This window comes from Tasmannia lanceolata, unplaced genomic scaffold (assembly GCF_043159265.1).
Source record: "Tasmannia lanceolata isolate RefF3 unplaced genomic scaffold, GAP_Taslan_0.1 ptg000013l, whole genome shotgun sequence".
Taxonomy (NCBI): domain Eukaryota; kingdom Viridiplantae; phylum Streptophyta; class Magnoliopsida; order Canellales; family Winteraceae; genus Tasmannia; species Tasmannia lanceolata.
This window is the reverse complement of record NW_027518690.1, coordinates 11,057,531-11,075,000: the sequence shown is the minus strand read 5'-3', so window position 1 is coordinate 11,075,000 and position 17,470 is coordinate 11,057,531. Positions and strand designations below refer to the sequence as shown.

The window sequence follows — 17,470 nt, the reverse complement described above, 5'->3', positions numbered from 1 at the left end:
AAGATTCAAAATTACCAGCGACGTGTTAATGCCACAGATTTTCCAAATAATTCCGAACACAGATTTTGCAAATAATTCGAAACATTCATACCTTTTTTACCCTCACATAGCTAGTATGTACAGATATGTGGGGACGGCAAAAAAACGGTAAAAATCATTCACATTGACGTGTTAAATGGACAACATTCTCTCATTTTCTCTTCTGCTATATATATATATATATATATATATATATATATATATATATATATATATATATGAGGAAAGTGTTTCTAAGCACGTGCTTAGATAAGCTTATCTAAGCACATGCTCAAAAACACATGTGGCCCATATTTTTTGGGGGATCCAAATCAATCATTTGGAAGGCCCTTCTATGGATAGGGTGTGTACCAAAAATCAGCTATATAGGATCATCCTAACCCTGCCATTTGTGGAGGGGAAAATGGGCAGAAACATGGACACACAGTGTCTGTCCATTTTCCACTCCAACTTTGATTGGGTTAGGATGATCCTATAGGGCTGATTTTTGGTACACACCCTATCCAAATATATATATATATATATATATATATATATATATATATATATATATATATATATATATTTGGGGGATCATATCCGTTATGCTTATTATTCGTCTCATAAAACCCCACACAAGTGCGTTCACACACAAATGCGTAAACACACACACACAAACATATATAATATTAGTAGGTTGATACAAATATTGATAATGATTACATTTTTACAGACTGAACATGGACAGATCTTTAGTTGTGTTGATATCAACAAACAACCTGCTTTTGATCATCCCTTACTGGTGAATCATACGATTCAGGTTTTTCTTTCCTCCTTATATTCATACTATTTTAAGTGATATGTTCTTTTCTCTGTTAAGTATTAACTTTGTGAATAACTTTTTCTTTGACTTCAACTTGGATGCTACTATGATTATCTATGAAAATTACGTTTGCTTCTTTGAAGGAAATGAAAACAAGATTTTAGTGATGAGAACTGTCTTTATGCAGATGGGTCCGGGATCCCTTCCAAAAGGTATTAAAGATAAACAAGCTTCATTATTAGGACTATCTTTAGAGATAGGGTTCAAGGATGGAGGGTGCCCACAGGGAACAGTTCCTATTCGGAAAATTACAAAGGAAGATTTGATTTGGGCTAAATCTTCTCGAAATTTTGAGAAATTATATCCTTCAAATGCTCAAACCCCTGCTCAACCGAATTATCGTGTAAGTCACATTTAGTATCATCTAATTTTGCTGCAAATTTTATAATAGGGGAAACTTTAGGCGTGAAAGTGAGGTGAGCCAAGTCTTCCCATTATAAAATTTGATAACTTTGTATTCCATACAAAGTCACATTTAGTATTCAACTATAATTCAAAGAATTGAAACCTTAGACGTGAAAGTGAGTTTATTCACTCAATACTCAATTAAAAATCATGAATTTGTTGTTTCAAAATATGCAAATTTTATAAATTCTATGTATTCCTGCAAAATTTCACTACAAAAACCAATGGAATCATTTGATAACTTTGCATTCCATCATATTTTCATTAAAAAGAACCAATGGATTCAAATTTAGTCATTGTTTTTTAGTTGAACTGCTATATCTTTCTACTATCTATTCAACTGAAAGCTTTATATTATTCATACCTAGTAGAGTAGTAGGTTTAGATTTAGATGGTTCTAATTCTGTTTAGATTTAATTTCTAATTAGATTTTATGAAGTGTTTAGTTAGAAAAGGAAATTGCTTTGGTTGTTTAGGAATAAAAATTAGGTTTTAGAAAGTGGAATTCTTTGAAGGGGAATGATATCAACACACCAACTTTTTGTTATGAGTGCCCTCTAGCTTGTCTGTTCTTTTTTAATTGGCTTGTGAGAGTTTTTTGAAACCTTAATGACCTTTTGACATCTCCTTAAATACTAGAAGACAAGATATATGAGTGCATATATCAAAAACATGGTTGTGCTGAAATCATTTACCTTTAGAATAGGAAACATTCTCTTGTTTACTTCAGCAAGTAAAGTTAGCAATAGATTGGAATAATTGTCTGTAAAAAGAGAGAGTGCAATACGTTAAAACAGTGAAGAGCAAAACGTGAATTGAAAAGGTGAGTGGTGTGTACATTTTGGGTGCCTCTCTCTCTCTCTCTCTCTCTCTCTCTCTCTCTCTCTCTCTCTCTCTCTCTAGGGCGCGCGTCCTCCCTTCTCCCTCCGTTCTTAGTTTGTGCTCGTTGGTTTTGGGTTTTTTTTCTATTGCTTTGATCTTGATTTTCTACAAGTAGTATCAAAGTTGTGTGCTTTGATCTTTGAATACTACATCCAGTTCTAACAACCCTATCTAGAGTTGGGACATCTTACGAGGCAATTGATGTATGACATTAGGATTAGTGTAGTAACTTTCTTTCTTTCGGTAGATATTATTTTTAGTTAGCAAGATTATTATTCTAATTATAGTTTCTTTCTTTATGTGGTAGATTTTAGGACTTTCTTTTAAGAGAAGTTTACTAATTTAGGGATTGCATTTCTTTTATATAAGACATTGTAAATTGTAGTTTTTACTAAGGGAAATGTTATCAGCACTAATGTATTTTGATGATGGCACTCCTCACTTTATTAAAAGTATGGTATGGCCAGCACCATAGGATGATCCAAACCGTCCATTAGATGGGCCACAGCCTAAATAGGTTGTGCCCCAAAAATCATTTCCATAGATTGATCCTAACGCTCCGATCTGAATGTTAACTTATGGAAATGATTTTTCTTGGTGAATCTTAATTGACATTCCCTTAGCGCAAATCCCTTGATTTCCGCCCCACCCCTTACTTGCCACAACTCATGAAACCTAGCCGTCCCTAATATCCAAAACACCTAGTCACCCAACTTCCTGATTTTAAAAAACCTTTTGACTTTTAAAATTCGAGCAAAATTGAGACGTGAGAAAGCCTAGAAGGCCAAAGTTCGTGCAGAGAGAAAAGCCGCATGTCTCCTAATCCAAAAGACATCGCACATGTATCTGGTTAGAAGCGAATTTAAGAGGCATGTCAGTTCCGCAATCAAGATTCAGAGTTAGTGGAGACAAATGATCGCCTGAGTTGATTACTTGTACATAAAATATGCCTTCAACGTCATTCAGAGAGCCTGGAAAACCCAGATCACTAGGTGATGCATCGTGATGGAAGACAGAGAGTTTCCCCACCGCCGTAATTCCACCCTTCATACTCAGCAAAGTGAAGGAAACATATTACCAAAACTATCCAAGATTGAAGAGTTTATTTAGGCCTTGATTTCTAGTCAAATCAAGTCCAACCTTATGTCCACACATGCCGGATTACCAAGAAATTGGAAGTATCTAATTCGATGGAAATGATTTCAATTCGAGGTTGAAGCGAGCTGTTCATCTGTTTAGATCTATTCTTAAACGGGCCTAAATTTAAGCTTGTTCTCTTCATTTTGTCTAAACTCGAGGTCGAGTTTTTCTCAAGTGAGAGGGCCTGACATAGGACACTAGGATTAGTGTAGTAACTTTCTTTCTTTTGGTAGAAATTTTTTTAGTTAGCAAGATTATTATTCTAATTATAGTTGCTTTCTTTATGTGGTAGATTTTAGGACTTTCTTTTAAGAGAAGTTTACCAAGTTAGGGATTGCATTTCCTTTATATTAGACGTTGTAAGTAGGGCTGCAACTCGGGTCGGGCGGGTCGGGTTTTGGAGAACCCAACCCTACCCGAGAAATATCTCGGGTCGGGTCGGGTCGGGTTTTTTTTTTCGGAAAACCCCCGATTCCCAAACCCGGCCCGAGAAATATGTGGTAGTTTTATTAATCATGAAATATTGAATAAAGCAAGAGCTTCTCTTTCTCTCCTTCTTCCCTTCTCCTCTCCTTTCCTGGTGGATTCTAGGGTTCTTCTTCTTCTTCCTAGTGGATTCTAGGACAATCTTCGGATTGTGCACTTCACCTGCGGTTCCATGTTTGATCTACTGTGTTAGTAATGGTACGTTATACCCCTTATACCCGCACCTTTTTATACGGGGAAATAGTAATGACATAATTGGGACATCTTAAAAAATTTGTCTTTATTTTCTTATCAATATGTGATATAATTTGTTGTATTTTATGTTTGTTTATTAATGCTAGCTAATTGACTAACATAATGTGTTTATTACTCAGTATGCAATGCAATATACAGACGAGGGCACATATTATGGATCCAGAGCACACCTCAATTTATGGGAGCCAAAAACTATACGCAATCAATATAGTGGTTCTAGAGTTGTATTTCGTGATTTATTTCCACAAGAGAATTCAAACGGTATACAAGCTGGATGGTGGGTAAGTACTCTAATTCCACCGTCGACCATTGTCTCTAAGGGTGTCAATTTTGGCTCGAGCTTCCAAGCCCGCTCAAGCTCGGCTCGGTAAAACCTCAGCTCGAGCTCGGCTCGAATCCTTAACGTGCCGAGCCGAGCCGCCTGGCCGGGCTCGTTAAGCTTAACGAGCCGAGCCAGGGGATTTATGTGTTTGATCGTTCCTTTAGGCTCCATTTATTTCAATATAAAATGGACATAAAACAAATTTTATGTCCAATTATAGGTAGGAAAGTGGGCATAAAATTATTTTATTCCCATTTTACGTTCAATCATAGTAAAAATCGAAGATCTATCTCATATTCTCTTATTCTAATTTTGATTTTTTTTTCAAATCTCAAGGTAAATAATGCCTTATACCATGATGATCACGCCCACCTAACTGCAGCCTGGACGGTATTCTTGTGTCATTTGAATTCATTAAAATTTGTTATTAAGATGCTCTACTAATTTTTCCTTTGCTTTTTGCATACCCACAGATAGACGGTTATGGTAGTACGGGTTGCAGTGATCTTCTCTGCCCAGGTTTTGTACAAGTTTCCAAAGTCACACCCTTAGGCACCATTTTTAAAAGACCTTCGGTCTACAATGGAAGCCAGTATTACTTTCCAATCACTGTGTACTTGGTAATTCAAAATCACTTTACCTCAAACTTAAAAACATACATTTTATTTCAAGAAAAGGCATGAGCTGCTGATCTGGTCATTTTGTATTCAAAACTCAATTCCAAATCCAAATACAATATATGAGGTATCCAGACGGGCCCTTATATGTTGATTTTTCATCGTAATATAGTTACAATGGGTTGCACCTTGTGAATCAGTCATTCCGACATGATTCTTTTATTTTAATTATTTTACTCTAATATTATTTCATTGTAGGATCCTGTGAGTAAAGATTGGTGGTTATTATATGGAGAGGATAATAGGAAGGTGGGATATTGGCCAAAGGCCCTCTTTAATTCTACGTTGGCTAGACATTCTAGTGTTGTTCAATGGGGAGGGAGTGTATATAACGACGGTGTTGAACCTTGGCCTGAGATGGGGAGTGGCCAGTACCCGCATGATGATCAACAATTTCAGAAAGCATGTTACATTGGACGCATTCAACTTATAGATGTAAATGGCAATGCTAAAGATGTCCAATCTGGTTCTCTTTTTACTGTTACCGATGCCCAATATTGCTACAATGTTCAGCCTAATGCAAAAGTGCCTCAATCGTATTATGCTTTCTTTTTCGGCGGGCCTGGTGGGTCTGGTGGAATTTGCTCTAAATAAATTTGAATCATTTCCTTTGAAGATCTATGTGTCAAAACTTATGTGTTGTAAACATTTTAAGCATATAATAACTTGAGCTATTGCTATTGAATTCATCGTCCGCCTAGTCAGATTGCTATTGAAATTTGCATTATGATTTTCAAAATCATAATGTAAGTTGACCCGGACCGAACCCGACCCCCTTCCCTCTAATTTTATTATGATTTTCAAAATCATAGGGTCATGGTTTCCTTTATATATTTTTTCTTTTTTTTACCTTAATCCAAACCGAACCGTACCCAACCCGATTTAGAAAAACAGGTTAGATGAGACCCTGACCCACTTTCAGCCCTGCCTTCTGTGGGTCCGCCTCTGGATCAGATTCCACTGTTATTATCAGTGTTCCATCTTAATCAAACAATTAGTAGCTTACTAATGTTCAAAATGGGCCCACCTTTATTAATGATCAAGCCCGGGGCCACTTTAACCATCCGATCAAGATCTGGCGATCATAACTTCAACTAACTCTATTCAAAACTGGTTTGGGGTGCTTGATCCAGGTGAAACTGATGACCAATATGGATATCTTAGTATCTTCACATGGGGCCCAGTTGATGAACATGTTCTTCATGGATCGAAACAGTAGTGTGATGGAGTTCTTCCCACGAGGATGGCTTGAACTAGCCTGTGTAGGGCAGTACGTCTACCACCGGGGCCGAGGCGAGTTGGTCAGGAATGAGACAGGCATGGAGAGACTCTAAGGGGGATGAATGCCCGCTTTCGAACAACGATAATTGCATGTCCTTCTATAAGGATAGCAAAGGTTGGACACAATGAGACGTTCTTCGCGGACTGGGCCTTGTCTGTTCTTAATCAGGTGAAGAAGAGAAAGATGGGTGAGGCCTCCATGGGCCCTATCCAGCCCAATAAGTGCCCATGTGGGTAATTTTTTCGTTGTATTTTGCATGGTTTGGTGCATACACAGAACTCATGTGTATGCTACTTTTATTTTATTCTCTTCTTTGTAGTGGGGGATCTCAATGCAGTGTTTTTAGGGCCATGTATGTTCTTAATCAGATGAAGAAGAGAAAGGTGGGGGAGGCCGTCATGGGCCCTATCCAGCCCAATAATTGCCAATGTGGGTAATTTTTTAACTGTAATTGCATGGTTTGATGCATACACAGAATTCATATTTATGCTTTTTTAAGCATTGCGTACATTGATTTTATTCTCTTGTATGTAATGGGGCCCCTCAACGCAGTGTTTTTATGCTTGGCATGTGTAGCAAAAATAGTGTGGGCCACATTATTGGCTGATGGAAGGCCCTGTTTGGATATTTTGTGGAAATGTTTTACAAGGAAAAATATTTCTAAAATTTCCTACTTTTTTTTTACAGATGAAAAAGATAATTGGAACCAATCCTATTCATCTTCAATTTTACCATAATCATAGAATTCCCCTCTAATCATGGAAAGAAAGAAAATCCCAAAGAATATTTTTTCCATCAGAAATGTTTTTCTGACAATCCCAAATGGGTCCAAGGGAAGTGAACTGCATCTTTCAGAATTTTCCATTCTATGCAACAAAAAATAAAAATAAAAATCCGTAGAAGCCTTTCCATGGATGGTTGTCGAATGCAACGTAGGTTCTATACTCAAAATCAATTCTCAAAATCCAAAACAAAGAGGGCCTAGGACCCCTAATTAACATGAATGGTGAAACAAGAAGAATGGAAATATTGCCCCTCTTATGTACTAGTGCTTGAACTTCCTGAATTTCTAGTCTGCCATAATCTCCACTCAACGTACACCGACACCCTCCTCCCCCCCCCCAAATTGGCACATAAGCACATATTGGGGCGTTCCCAACGGATGCTTTTGAGGTCCTGCTTCCATTGCTTGTTGAGAGCCGAAATCATTTAGGCTAATTCCGTGGGTTATCAGAGGCTATTAATTTGTTATTGTTTGCTTTGAATAGTTTTTGATAAACGGACTTCCAATGGCGGGTCCCTGCCAGAATATTACTTATTGGATGTTTAATGTAAAGGTTTGCTTGTTAGTATTGTAATCCAAGTTCTGGAAATCCACAAGCAACTCACATGGATAGTCTCACGACAAGTGCAATCAAGGAACGACAAAGACTCATGGATGGCAAACACAAGAGAAAAGCAACCTTGCAAGACCCACCGAGCAATCAAGCATGTCAAGAATGAAGGCCAAAGCCGTAGGTGGTCTTTTCACAACTTTAGAATGTAAATCAAACCTCTCAAGGTCCTAATTGTGTTCAAGGCTCATGTAAGACTTCATGAACATACATAACACACCCTAAGGATCCATCAAAAGACCTTAAGTAGAATGAACAAGTAATGAAAAAAGTTATAAAAATTTTACTTGTACAGACGCTCGAAGCCCAAGGTTTGGGCGCCCGAATACAAGGAGAAAATTCTAACCGAAGCGACCCAAAACTCAGAGACGCCCGAAGAATTCTTTAGGCACCCGGGTTGGACGCCCGAGCGAAAATTCTGGGCGCCCAAATCCAGTAAATTTCAAAATCTTTTTTTAACGGCTAGTTGTCCGAGCTTCCGAGAGACTTCCGAACTAGCCGTTGGAAAGACGAAAAAGGCTTGTTTTTTGGGTCCTATATAAATGACTCTCCCTTCTCTTTTACTTCTTCTTACACACATTGAATATGATTTATTCAGCTTGAAAACCATTTGTTAATCCATTCTTAAGCATTAAAGACCCAACAAACCCTCTTGAGCCTGAGATTTCAACTTTGACTTTTGAGAGGATTTGAACTAGATGATTTGTATTCTTGTGATATTGTGAGGGAGTGTTCTTCATTGTAAATCAAGCCTACAAGAAGCCATATCAAAGTTTATAGTCTTCTTCAACATTGTAAGACTTTTACAACTCGCTCAAAGAGGGTCTACAATTCGGCCCGGTAAGAAAGGTAAACAATCTTTTAAGAGGGCTCCTTGATCCGGCCAGATAAGAAAGGAGGATCGCTTAGTGGAAGTGCCAAGGAGGTATTGGCAAGTGGATGTAGACCTCGGCAAGTGCTAAGGTTGAACCACTATAAAAATCACAGTGTGCATCCTTTTCTTTCACATCCTTCTTCATTGTGCTTGCTAACTTCTTTCCCTTAGTTTTAAATTTAAATTTCAAAGTAACAAAGGTTAGTTAATTTAATCATTCAAATTTTTTTTTGAAAAGAAACCCAATTCATCCCCCTGTTGGGTTGCCTAGTGGAATTTCAATAGGTGATGAGACCCCAATTATGCCCACGATGCTAGTCATGAACTTAATTCTGCCCATGTGGGGCGGAATGGGAGGCAGTTACAATCGTGGGGGCATGATTCCCTGAATATCCAGGCGGAGTTTGGGGGGATGGTGGTCTTGGCGGAAACCTTTTATTCTTCTCATGGACGTGAGAGGCGGGTTTAGTGTAACGGTCAACCGGATTTCCCGCTTGGTGGCGAGATTCCCGCGGTCGTGCCTCATTTTCCGGATAATCGGTACCGATGATGGGAGATGTAACTTCGGTATGGTGTGAGGCGCGGGTGTTGGGAGAAGATTGGGTCGGTGTTGATAGCTCTTTTGCGTGGGCTAACGTTGGGCGTGTTTTGTGTTTGGAGTTGGTGATCGGTACCGGATATACCGATTTAACCCCCAACACATAATATTATTTTTATCATTTGAACTTTGATGTATGTGGCTTAAGCGTGGAATCCCATGGGTATGGGGTGACAAATTTGATAAAAACTCATGAAAAAGGATTTGTTGATTTGGGAATATATTTTGATCAATTATAAAAGCTAAATAGTTTTGCTTAATAATATAGGTATAGCAGGTAATATACTTGGAGTTCTAATAAGCTAAGTAGATGTAATATTGTATACCACATTAAAAAAAAACTTACTAATAGGATGGATAAATATGATAAATTAGTTTTTTAAAGTCAAGAAAGCGTACGAACTACATTATATTATTTATTCATCAAGCAAATATAGAGCTTGAGGGAAGAACATTTAATCACATCTATAACATGGAGTCCACTATAAAATGCAAAACTTTGTTGTTCTAAGGCTCTGTTTGTTTTGGATTTTGAGAATTGATTTTCAGGTCCAAAATTGTTTATTGGAACTCGAAATCAATTCTCAAAATAAAAAACAAAGAGGGCCTAAGCAAATTAAAAGAAGTCAAGTGGAACCCTCAGAGACTATGTATTAAATCGCCCGAGTTCAATTGGTATCTAGACAGACCATCAGTTTATAATGGCAACCCTTTAAATAAGCGATACCCATATCCCTTCCATCTAAATTGTGGAAATGAATCCTCAAGAAACATTTTTTGTGCAATTCAAACAGAGTCCTAACTTCCGTTTCTTCTTACTTCTTTTGACATAAAATTGGCACAAAACAAATTTTAGATCTGTAGAGGTTTCTATATGGTTCAATCCCTCTACGGATGATTGGAGGGTTAGGATCATCGTATGAGGTATGTATATATTTTCTGGCACGGCCCACTAATGTGAAGGCCGAACAAATGAATGGTTCAGATCTTCAAACCTGATTGGCCCAACAAATTGATTTTTTTAGGCAGTAATTATTTCCATGCACCTCCGATGCCAATGTACTGAAGTCTCTCTTTCCATCTTAGTTTCTTCATATCTTGTACTCCTTCCTTTTTTATTCTCTCCTAGTAAGTCTCTTTCCTTTTTAGTTTGTTGTTATCTTATGCTAGTAATTCTCTTTCCTTTTTAGTTTGTTGTTATCTTGTGCTAGTAACTCTCTTTCCTTTTTAGTTTTGTTGTTATCTTGTTGGATCACTCCTTCCTTTTTTTTTATCCTCTCCTAGGAAGTTTTAGTAATTGCGAATCTCTTCTTAAAGTTTGAAGATTTTTTTTCCTTACATCTACAAGGAATCCTTGCTGTAAAAAAGTATGTGAGGAATTTTATTTTACAAGGATTTGAGGGAGGCGTTTCTTAACGGTTGGGCTATGGGTTTGAAGGAATTGTTTTTGCTACTTTTTGTACTACTTTCTCTTGGTAACAGTGGCAATGGAGTGGAAGGAAGAGGGAGCATAAGTATGGCGAAAGAAGAAGATTTGGAGATTGAGAGGCAACTTAAAATTATCAATAAACCAGCAGTCAAGACCATTAAGGTATAACAGCTATATGTGTGTGTGCAAACACACACACACACATATATATATATATATGTGTGTGTGTGTGTATTTATATATAGGGAAAAGGTCTCTGAGGTATCGCGCAACCTGAGCAGCCGACTAAATACAACATCTCTCATAGTTGTTTGACTCATCCAACCTATTCATTCTATAGGTTATGGTTAGGGTTATGATTTGTGGAGGTTTAAAATGGATGGCTAGAAATTAGGCTCCTGTAGATCGAATGGATAGGATTATGGTACGGAGATGGTTTGTTACGAACACCCTATCTGTGTGAGGTGCTATATAATAAATGGGTAGGATGAGTCAAACAACATGGAGATGGTGTGTTTATAGTGGCTTGCAACCTTGGCAAACCAACTTCATAGGATCATCCTAACTCTTCCATTTGTGGATGTTAAAAATGGGCAGATTTATGGAGGTTTATACCCGTCCATTTTAACATCCACAAATGGAAGGGTTAGGATGATCCTATGAAGCTGGTTTTTTTGGCACACCCTATCTATATGAGGGTGTATCAAATGAATGCTTTGGATCATCAAAACAATGTGCCCCCCGCTAGGTTTTTGAGCTCCAGCTCACAAACACTTTTCCCATAATATAATGTGTGTGTGTGTGTGTGTGTGTGTGTATTATGTATGAGATTTGCTAGGGACCATTGTGGAAAGCATTTTTCGGGAGGACAATTGCATGAATGAGCAGCCACATAGGCTCAGATTTTGTCTTATTCATTTAATTCGTCTGACGTGGTTGCTCGCTCATGAAACACCCGGCCCACGAAATGTCTTCTGTAATGGTCCCTAGCAAACCCCCCCCCCCTCCACACACACACACACACACACACACACACACATATGTATATATATATATATATATATATATATATATATATATATATATATATATATATATATATATATATATATATATATATATATATATATATATATAGCTCGAGCGTCAAAAACTCATGTACCCACATTTTTTGGGGTGATCCAAAGCATTCATTTGAAAGGCCCTTACATGGATAGGGTGTGTACCAAAAATCAAGTCCATAGTATCATCTTAACTCGTCCAAAATAGGAGGGAAAAAATGGACAGATACTGTTTCTCCACAGATCTGCCCATTTTTTCCCTCCACAAATGGAAGGGTTAAGATGAACCTATAGACCTGATTTTCTGTAGGCACCCTATCCATGTAAGGGCCTTTCAAATGAATGGTTTAGATCACCCAAAAAATGTGTGTGTGTGTGTGTGTGTCTATATATATATGAGCTTCAGCTTATCTGAGCTTGAGCTCAAAAACTCATATATATATATATATATATATATATATATATATATATATATATATATATATATAGAGAGAGAGAGAGAGAGAGAGAGAGAGGAAAGTGTTCCTAAGCTATAGCTCAAAAACACATGTGTCCCCTCATTTTTTGGGGGATCCAAAGCATTCATTTGGAAGGCTCTTCCAAGGATAGGGTGTGTACAAAAAATCAGCCCTATAGGATCATCCTAACATAATCAAAGGTGGAGTGGAAAATGGACAGACACTGTGTGTCCATGTTTCTACCCATTTTTCCCTCAACAGATGGCAAGGTTAGGATGATCCTATAGGGCTGATTTTTGGTACACACCCTATCCATGGAAGGGCCTTCCAAATGAATGATTTGGATCCCAAAAAATCTGGGGCCACATGTCTTTTTGAGAACAATTTCCTCATATATATATATATATATATATATATATATATATATATATATATATATATATATATATACTAGTAAAAAACCCCGTGCGATGCATGGGCCAACAAAGAACTGTACGGACCGCATCATAGGTTGAGCCAAACCGTCCATGTGATGGAACACAGCATCAATAGGTTGTGCCCGTAAAATCATTTCCATAGGCTGTCCTACCCCTCCAATCTATAGAGGTTTCCATAATCTGTTGTTCCTCTGAGGTGCCCGGAATTTGTAAATATTTTTAAAGGTGTGTGGAATTCGTAATATCCTCAAAAAATTAATAAGGCAAAGTAGTTTTTCGTAATTGTCATATTTTGATACCTCTTCTTTGTAGTTTTTTCCGTAATTGTCATATCCAGGTACCCGTTGTCCTTAATTTCCCTCCCAAACTTTCCTACATAATAATTATTATTGCTAGCTTCTTTCTTTACGTATTATTGCTAGCAACCTTTCAAGAAATAGTATTTCGGTGCTGTTTTGCATCACATCTAGTAAGACAAATCTCTGAATACATACAATTGCAAAGGATGGGCGAGACGTAGCATTTGGCATTTGGAGAGGTGGCTAGCAAATCAAGATTCAAAATTACCAGCGACGTGTTAATGCCACAGATTTTGCAAATAATTCCGAACACAGATTTTGCAAATAATTCCGAACATTCATACCTTTTTTACTCTCACATAGCTAGTATGTACAGATATGTGGGGAGGGAAAAAAACGGTAAAAATCATTCACATTGACGTGTTAAATGGACAAAATTCTGTCATTTTCTCTTCTGCTATATATATATATATATATATATATATATATATATATATGAGGAAAGTGTTTCTAAGCACGTGCTTAGATAAGCTTATCTAAGCACATGCTCAAAAACACATGTGGCCCACTTTTTTTGGGGGATCCAAAGCATTCATTTGGAAGGCCCTACTTTGGATAGGGTGTGTACCAAAAATCAGCCCTATAGGATCATCCTAACCCTACCATTTGTGGAGGGGAAAATGGGCAGAAACATGGACACACAGTGTCTGTCCATTTTCCACTCCAACTTTGATTGGGTTAGAATGATCCTATAGGGCTGATTTTTTTGTACACACCCTATCCAATATATATATATATATATATATATATATATATATATATATATATATATATATATATATATATATATATACATATTTGGGGGATCCGTTATGCTTATTATTCGTCTCATAAAATCCCACACAAGTGCGTACACACCCTATCTTGATTGGGTTAGGATGATCCTATAGGGCTGATTTTTGGTACACACCCTATCCAAATATATATATATATATATATATATATATATATATATATATATATATATATATATATATATATATATATATATTTGGGGGATCCGTTATGCTTATTATTCGTCTCATAAAACCCCACACAAGTGCGTACACACACAAATGCGTAAACACACACACACAAACATATATAATATTAGTAGGTGGATACAAATATTGATAATGATTACATTTTTACAGACTGAACATGGACAGATCTTTAGTTGTGTTGATATCAACAAACAACCTGCTTTTGATCATCCCTTACTGGTGAATCATACGATCCAGGTTTTTCTTTCCTCCTTATATTCATACTATTTTAAGTGGTATGTTCTTTTCTCTGTTAAGTATTAACTTTGTGAATAACTTTTTCTTTGACATCAACTTGGATGCTACTATGATTATCTATGAAAATTACGTTTGCTTCTTTGAAGGAAATGAAAACAAGATTTTAGTGATGAGAACTGTCTTTATGCAGATGGGTCCGGGATCCCTTCCAAAAGGTATTAAAGATAAACAAGCTTCATTATTAGGACTATCTTTAGAGATAGGGTTCAAGGATGGAGGGTGCCCACAGGGAACAGTTCCTATTCGGAAAATTACAAAGGAAGATTTGATTTGGGCTAAATCTTCTCGAAATTTTGAGAAATTATATCCTTCAAATGCTCAAACCCCTGCTCAACCGAATTATCGTGTAAGTCACATTTAGTATCATCTAATTTTGCTGCAAATTTTATAATGGGGGAAACTTTAGGCGTGAAAGTGAGGTGAGCCAAGTCTTCCCATTATAAAATTTGATAACTTTGTATTCCATACAAAGTCACATTTAGTATTCAACTATAATTCAAAGAATTGAAAACTTAGACGTGAAAGTGAGGTGAGCCATGTCTTCCCAGTTTATTCACTTAACACTCAATTAAAAATCATGAATTTGTTGTTTCAAAATATGCAAATTTTATAAATTCTATGTATTCCTGCAAAATTTCACTACAAAAACCAATGGAATCATTTGATAACTTTGCATTCCATCATATTTTCATTAAAAAGAACCAATGGATTCAAATTTAGTCATTGTTTTTTAGTTGAACTGCTATATCTTTCTACTATCTATTCAACTGAAAGCTTTATATTATTCATACCTAGTAGAGTAGTAGGTTTAGATTTAGATGGTTCTAATTCTGTTTAGATTTAATTTCTAATTAGATTTTATGAAGTGTTTAGTTAGAAAAGGAAATTGCTTTGGTTGTTTAGGAATAAAAATTAGGTTTTAGAAAGTGGAATTCTTTGAAGGGGAATGATATCAACACACCAACTTTTTGTTATGAGTGCCCTCTAGCTTGTCTGTTCTTTTTTAATTGGCTTGTGAGAGTTTTTTGAAACCTTAATGACCTTTTGACATCTCCTTAAATACTAGAATACTAGAAGACAAGATATATGAGTGCATATATCAACGCATGGTTGTGCTGAAATCATTTACCTTTAGAATAGGAAACATTCTCCTGTTTACTTCAGCAAGTAAAGTTAGCAATAGATTGGAATAGTTGTCTGTAAAATGAGAGAGTGCAATACGTTAAAACAGTGAAGAGGAGAACATTTTGGGTGCCTCTCTCTCTCTCTCTCTCGGCTCCCTCCCTTGTTAGTTTGTGCTCGTTGGTTTTGGGTTTTTCTTCTATTGCTTTGATCTTGATTTTCTGCAAGTAGTATCAAAGTTGTGTGCTTTGATCTTTGAATACTACATCCAGTTCTAACAACCCTATCTAGAGTTGGGACATCTTACGAGGCAATTGACGTATGACATTAGGATTAGTGTAGTAACTTTCTTTCTTTCGGTAGATATTTTTTTAAGTTAGCAAGATTATTATTCTAATTATAGTTTCTTTCTTTATGTGGTAGATTTTAGGACTTTCTTTTAAGAGAAGTTTACTAATTTAGGGATTGCATTTCTTTTATATAAGACATTGTAAATTGTAGTTTTTACTAAAGGAAATGTTATCAGCACTAATGTATTTTGATGATGGCACTCCTCACTTTATTAAAAGTATGGTATGGCCAGCACCATAGGATGATCCAAACCGTCCATTAGATGGGCCACAGCCTAAATAGGTTGTGCCCCAAAAATCATTTCCATAGATTGATCCTAACGCTCCGATCTGAATGTTAACTTATGGAAATGATTTTTCTTGGTGAATCTTAATTGACATTCCCTTAGCGCAGATCCCTTGATTTCCGCCACACCCCTTACTTGCCACAACTCATGAAACCTAGCCGTCCCTAATATCCAAAACACCTAGTCACCCAACTTCCTGATTTTAAAAAACTTTTTGACTTTTAAAATTCAAGCAAAATTGAGACGTGAGAAAGCCTAGAAGGCCAAAGTTCGTGCAGAGAGAAAAGCCGCATGTCTCCTAATCCAAAAGACATCGCACATGTATCGGGTTAGAAGCGGATTTAAGAGGAATGTCAGTTCTGCAATCAAGATTCAGAGTTAGTGGAGACAAATGATCGCCCGAGTTGATTACTTGTACATAAAATATGCCTTCAACGTCATTCAGAGAGCCTGGAGAACCCAGATCACTAGGTGATGCATCGTGATGGAAGACAGAGAGTTTCCCCACCTCCGTAATTCCACCCTTCATACTCAGCAAAGTGAAGGAAACATATTACCAAAACTATCCAAGATTGAAGAGTTTATTGAGGCCTTGATTTCTAGTCAAATCAAGTCCAACCTTATGTCCACACATGCCGGATTACCAAGAAATTGGAAGTATCTAATCCGATGGAAAGGATTCAATTCGAGGTTGAAGCGAGCAGTTCATCTGTTTAGATCTATCCTTAAACGGGCCTAAAGTTAAACTTGTTCTCTTCATTTTGTCTAAACTCGAGGTCGAGTTTTTCCCAAGTGGGAGGGGCTGACATAGGACACTAGGATTAGTGTAGTAACTTTCTTTCTTTTGGTAGAAATTTTTTTAGTTAGCAAGATTATTATTCTAATTATAGTTGCTTTCTTTATGTGGTAAATTTTAGGACTTTCTTTTAAGAGAAGTTTACCAAGTTAGGGATTGCATTTCCTTTATATTAGACGTTGTAAGCTATAGTTTTTATTAATCATGAAATATTGAATAAAGCAAGAGCTCCTCTTTCTCTCCTTCTTCCCTTCTCCTCTTCTTTCCTGGTGGATTCTAGGGTTCTTCTTCTTCTTCCTAGTGGATTCTAGGACAATCTTCGGATTTGTGCACTTCAGCTGCGGTTCCATGTTTGATCTACTGTGTTAGTAATGGTATGGTATACCCCTTATACCCGCACCTTTTTATACATACCCGCACCTTTTTATATGGGGAAATAGTAATGACATAATTGGGACATCTTAAAAAAAGTGTCTTTATTTTCTTATCAATATGTAATATAATTTGTTGTATTTTATGTTTGTTTATTAAAGCTAGCTAATTGACTAACATAATGTGTTTATTACTCAGTATGCATCGCAATATACAGACAAGGGCACATATTATGGATCCAGAGCACACCTCAATTTATGGGAGCCAAAAACTATACGCAATCAATATAGTGGTTCTAGAATT

At 36.7% G+C, this 17,470-nt stretch overlaps 1 protein-coding gene across 1 annotated transcript in view; it reads left to right on the top strand.

Annotated features, from left to right (window-relative positions):
• The window catches only part of LOC143890961 (protein neprosin-like), a 12,462-nt gene extending 6,800 nt beyond the window's left edge, over positions 1-5,662 (top strand). The window contains exons 4-9 of the mRNA XM_077395628.1: positions 752-838; positions 1,029-1,244; positions 4,189-4,350; positions 4,728-4,781; positions 4,865-5,011; positions 5,267-5,662. Coding sequence (XP_077251743.1) covers positions 752-838; positions 1,029-1,244; positions 4,189-4,350; positions 4,728-4,781; positions 4,865-5,011; positions 5,267-5,662 — 1,062 coding nt within the window. The remainder of the gene's footprint in view (positions 1-751; positions 839-1,028; positions 1,245-4,188; positions 4,351-4,727; positions 4,782-4,864; positions 5,012-5,266) is intronic.
• Positions 5,663-17,470: the final 11,808 nt, after the last annotated feature.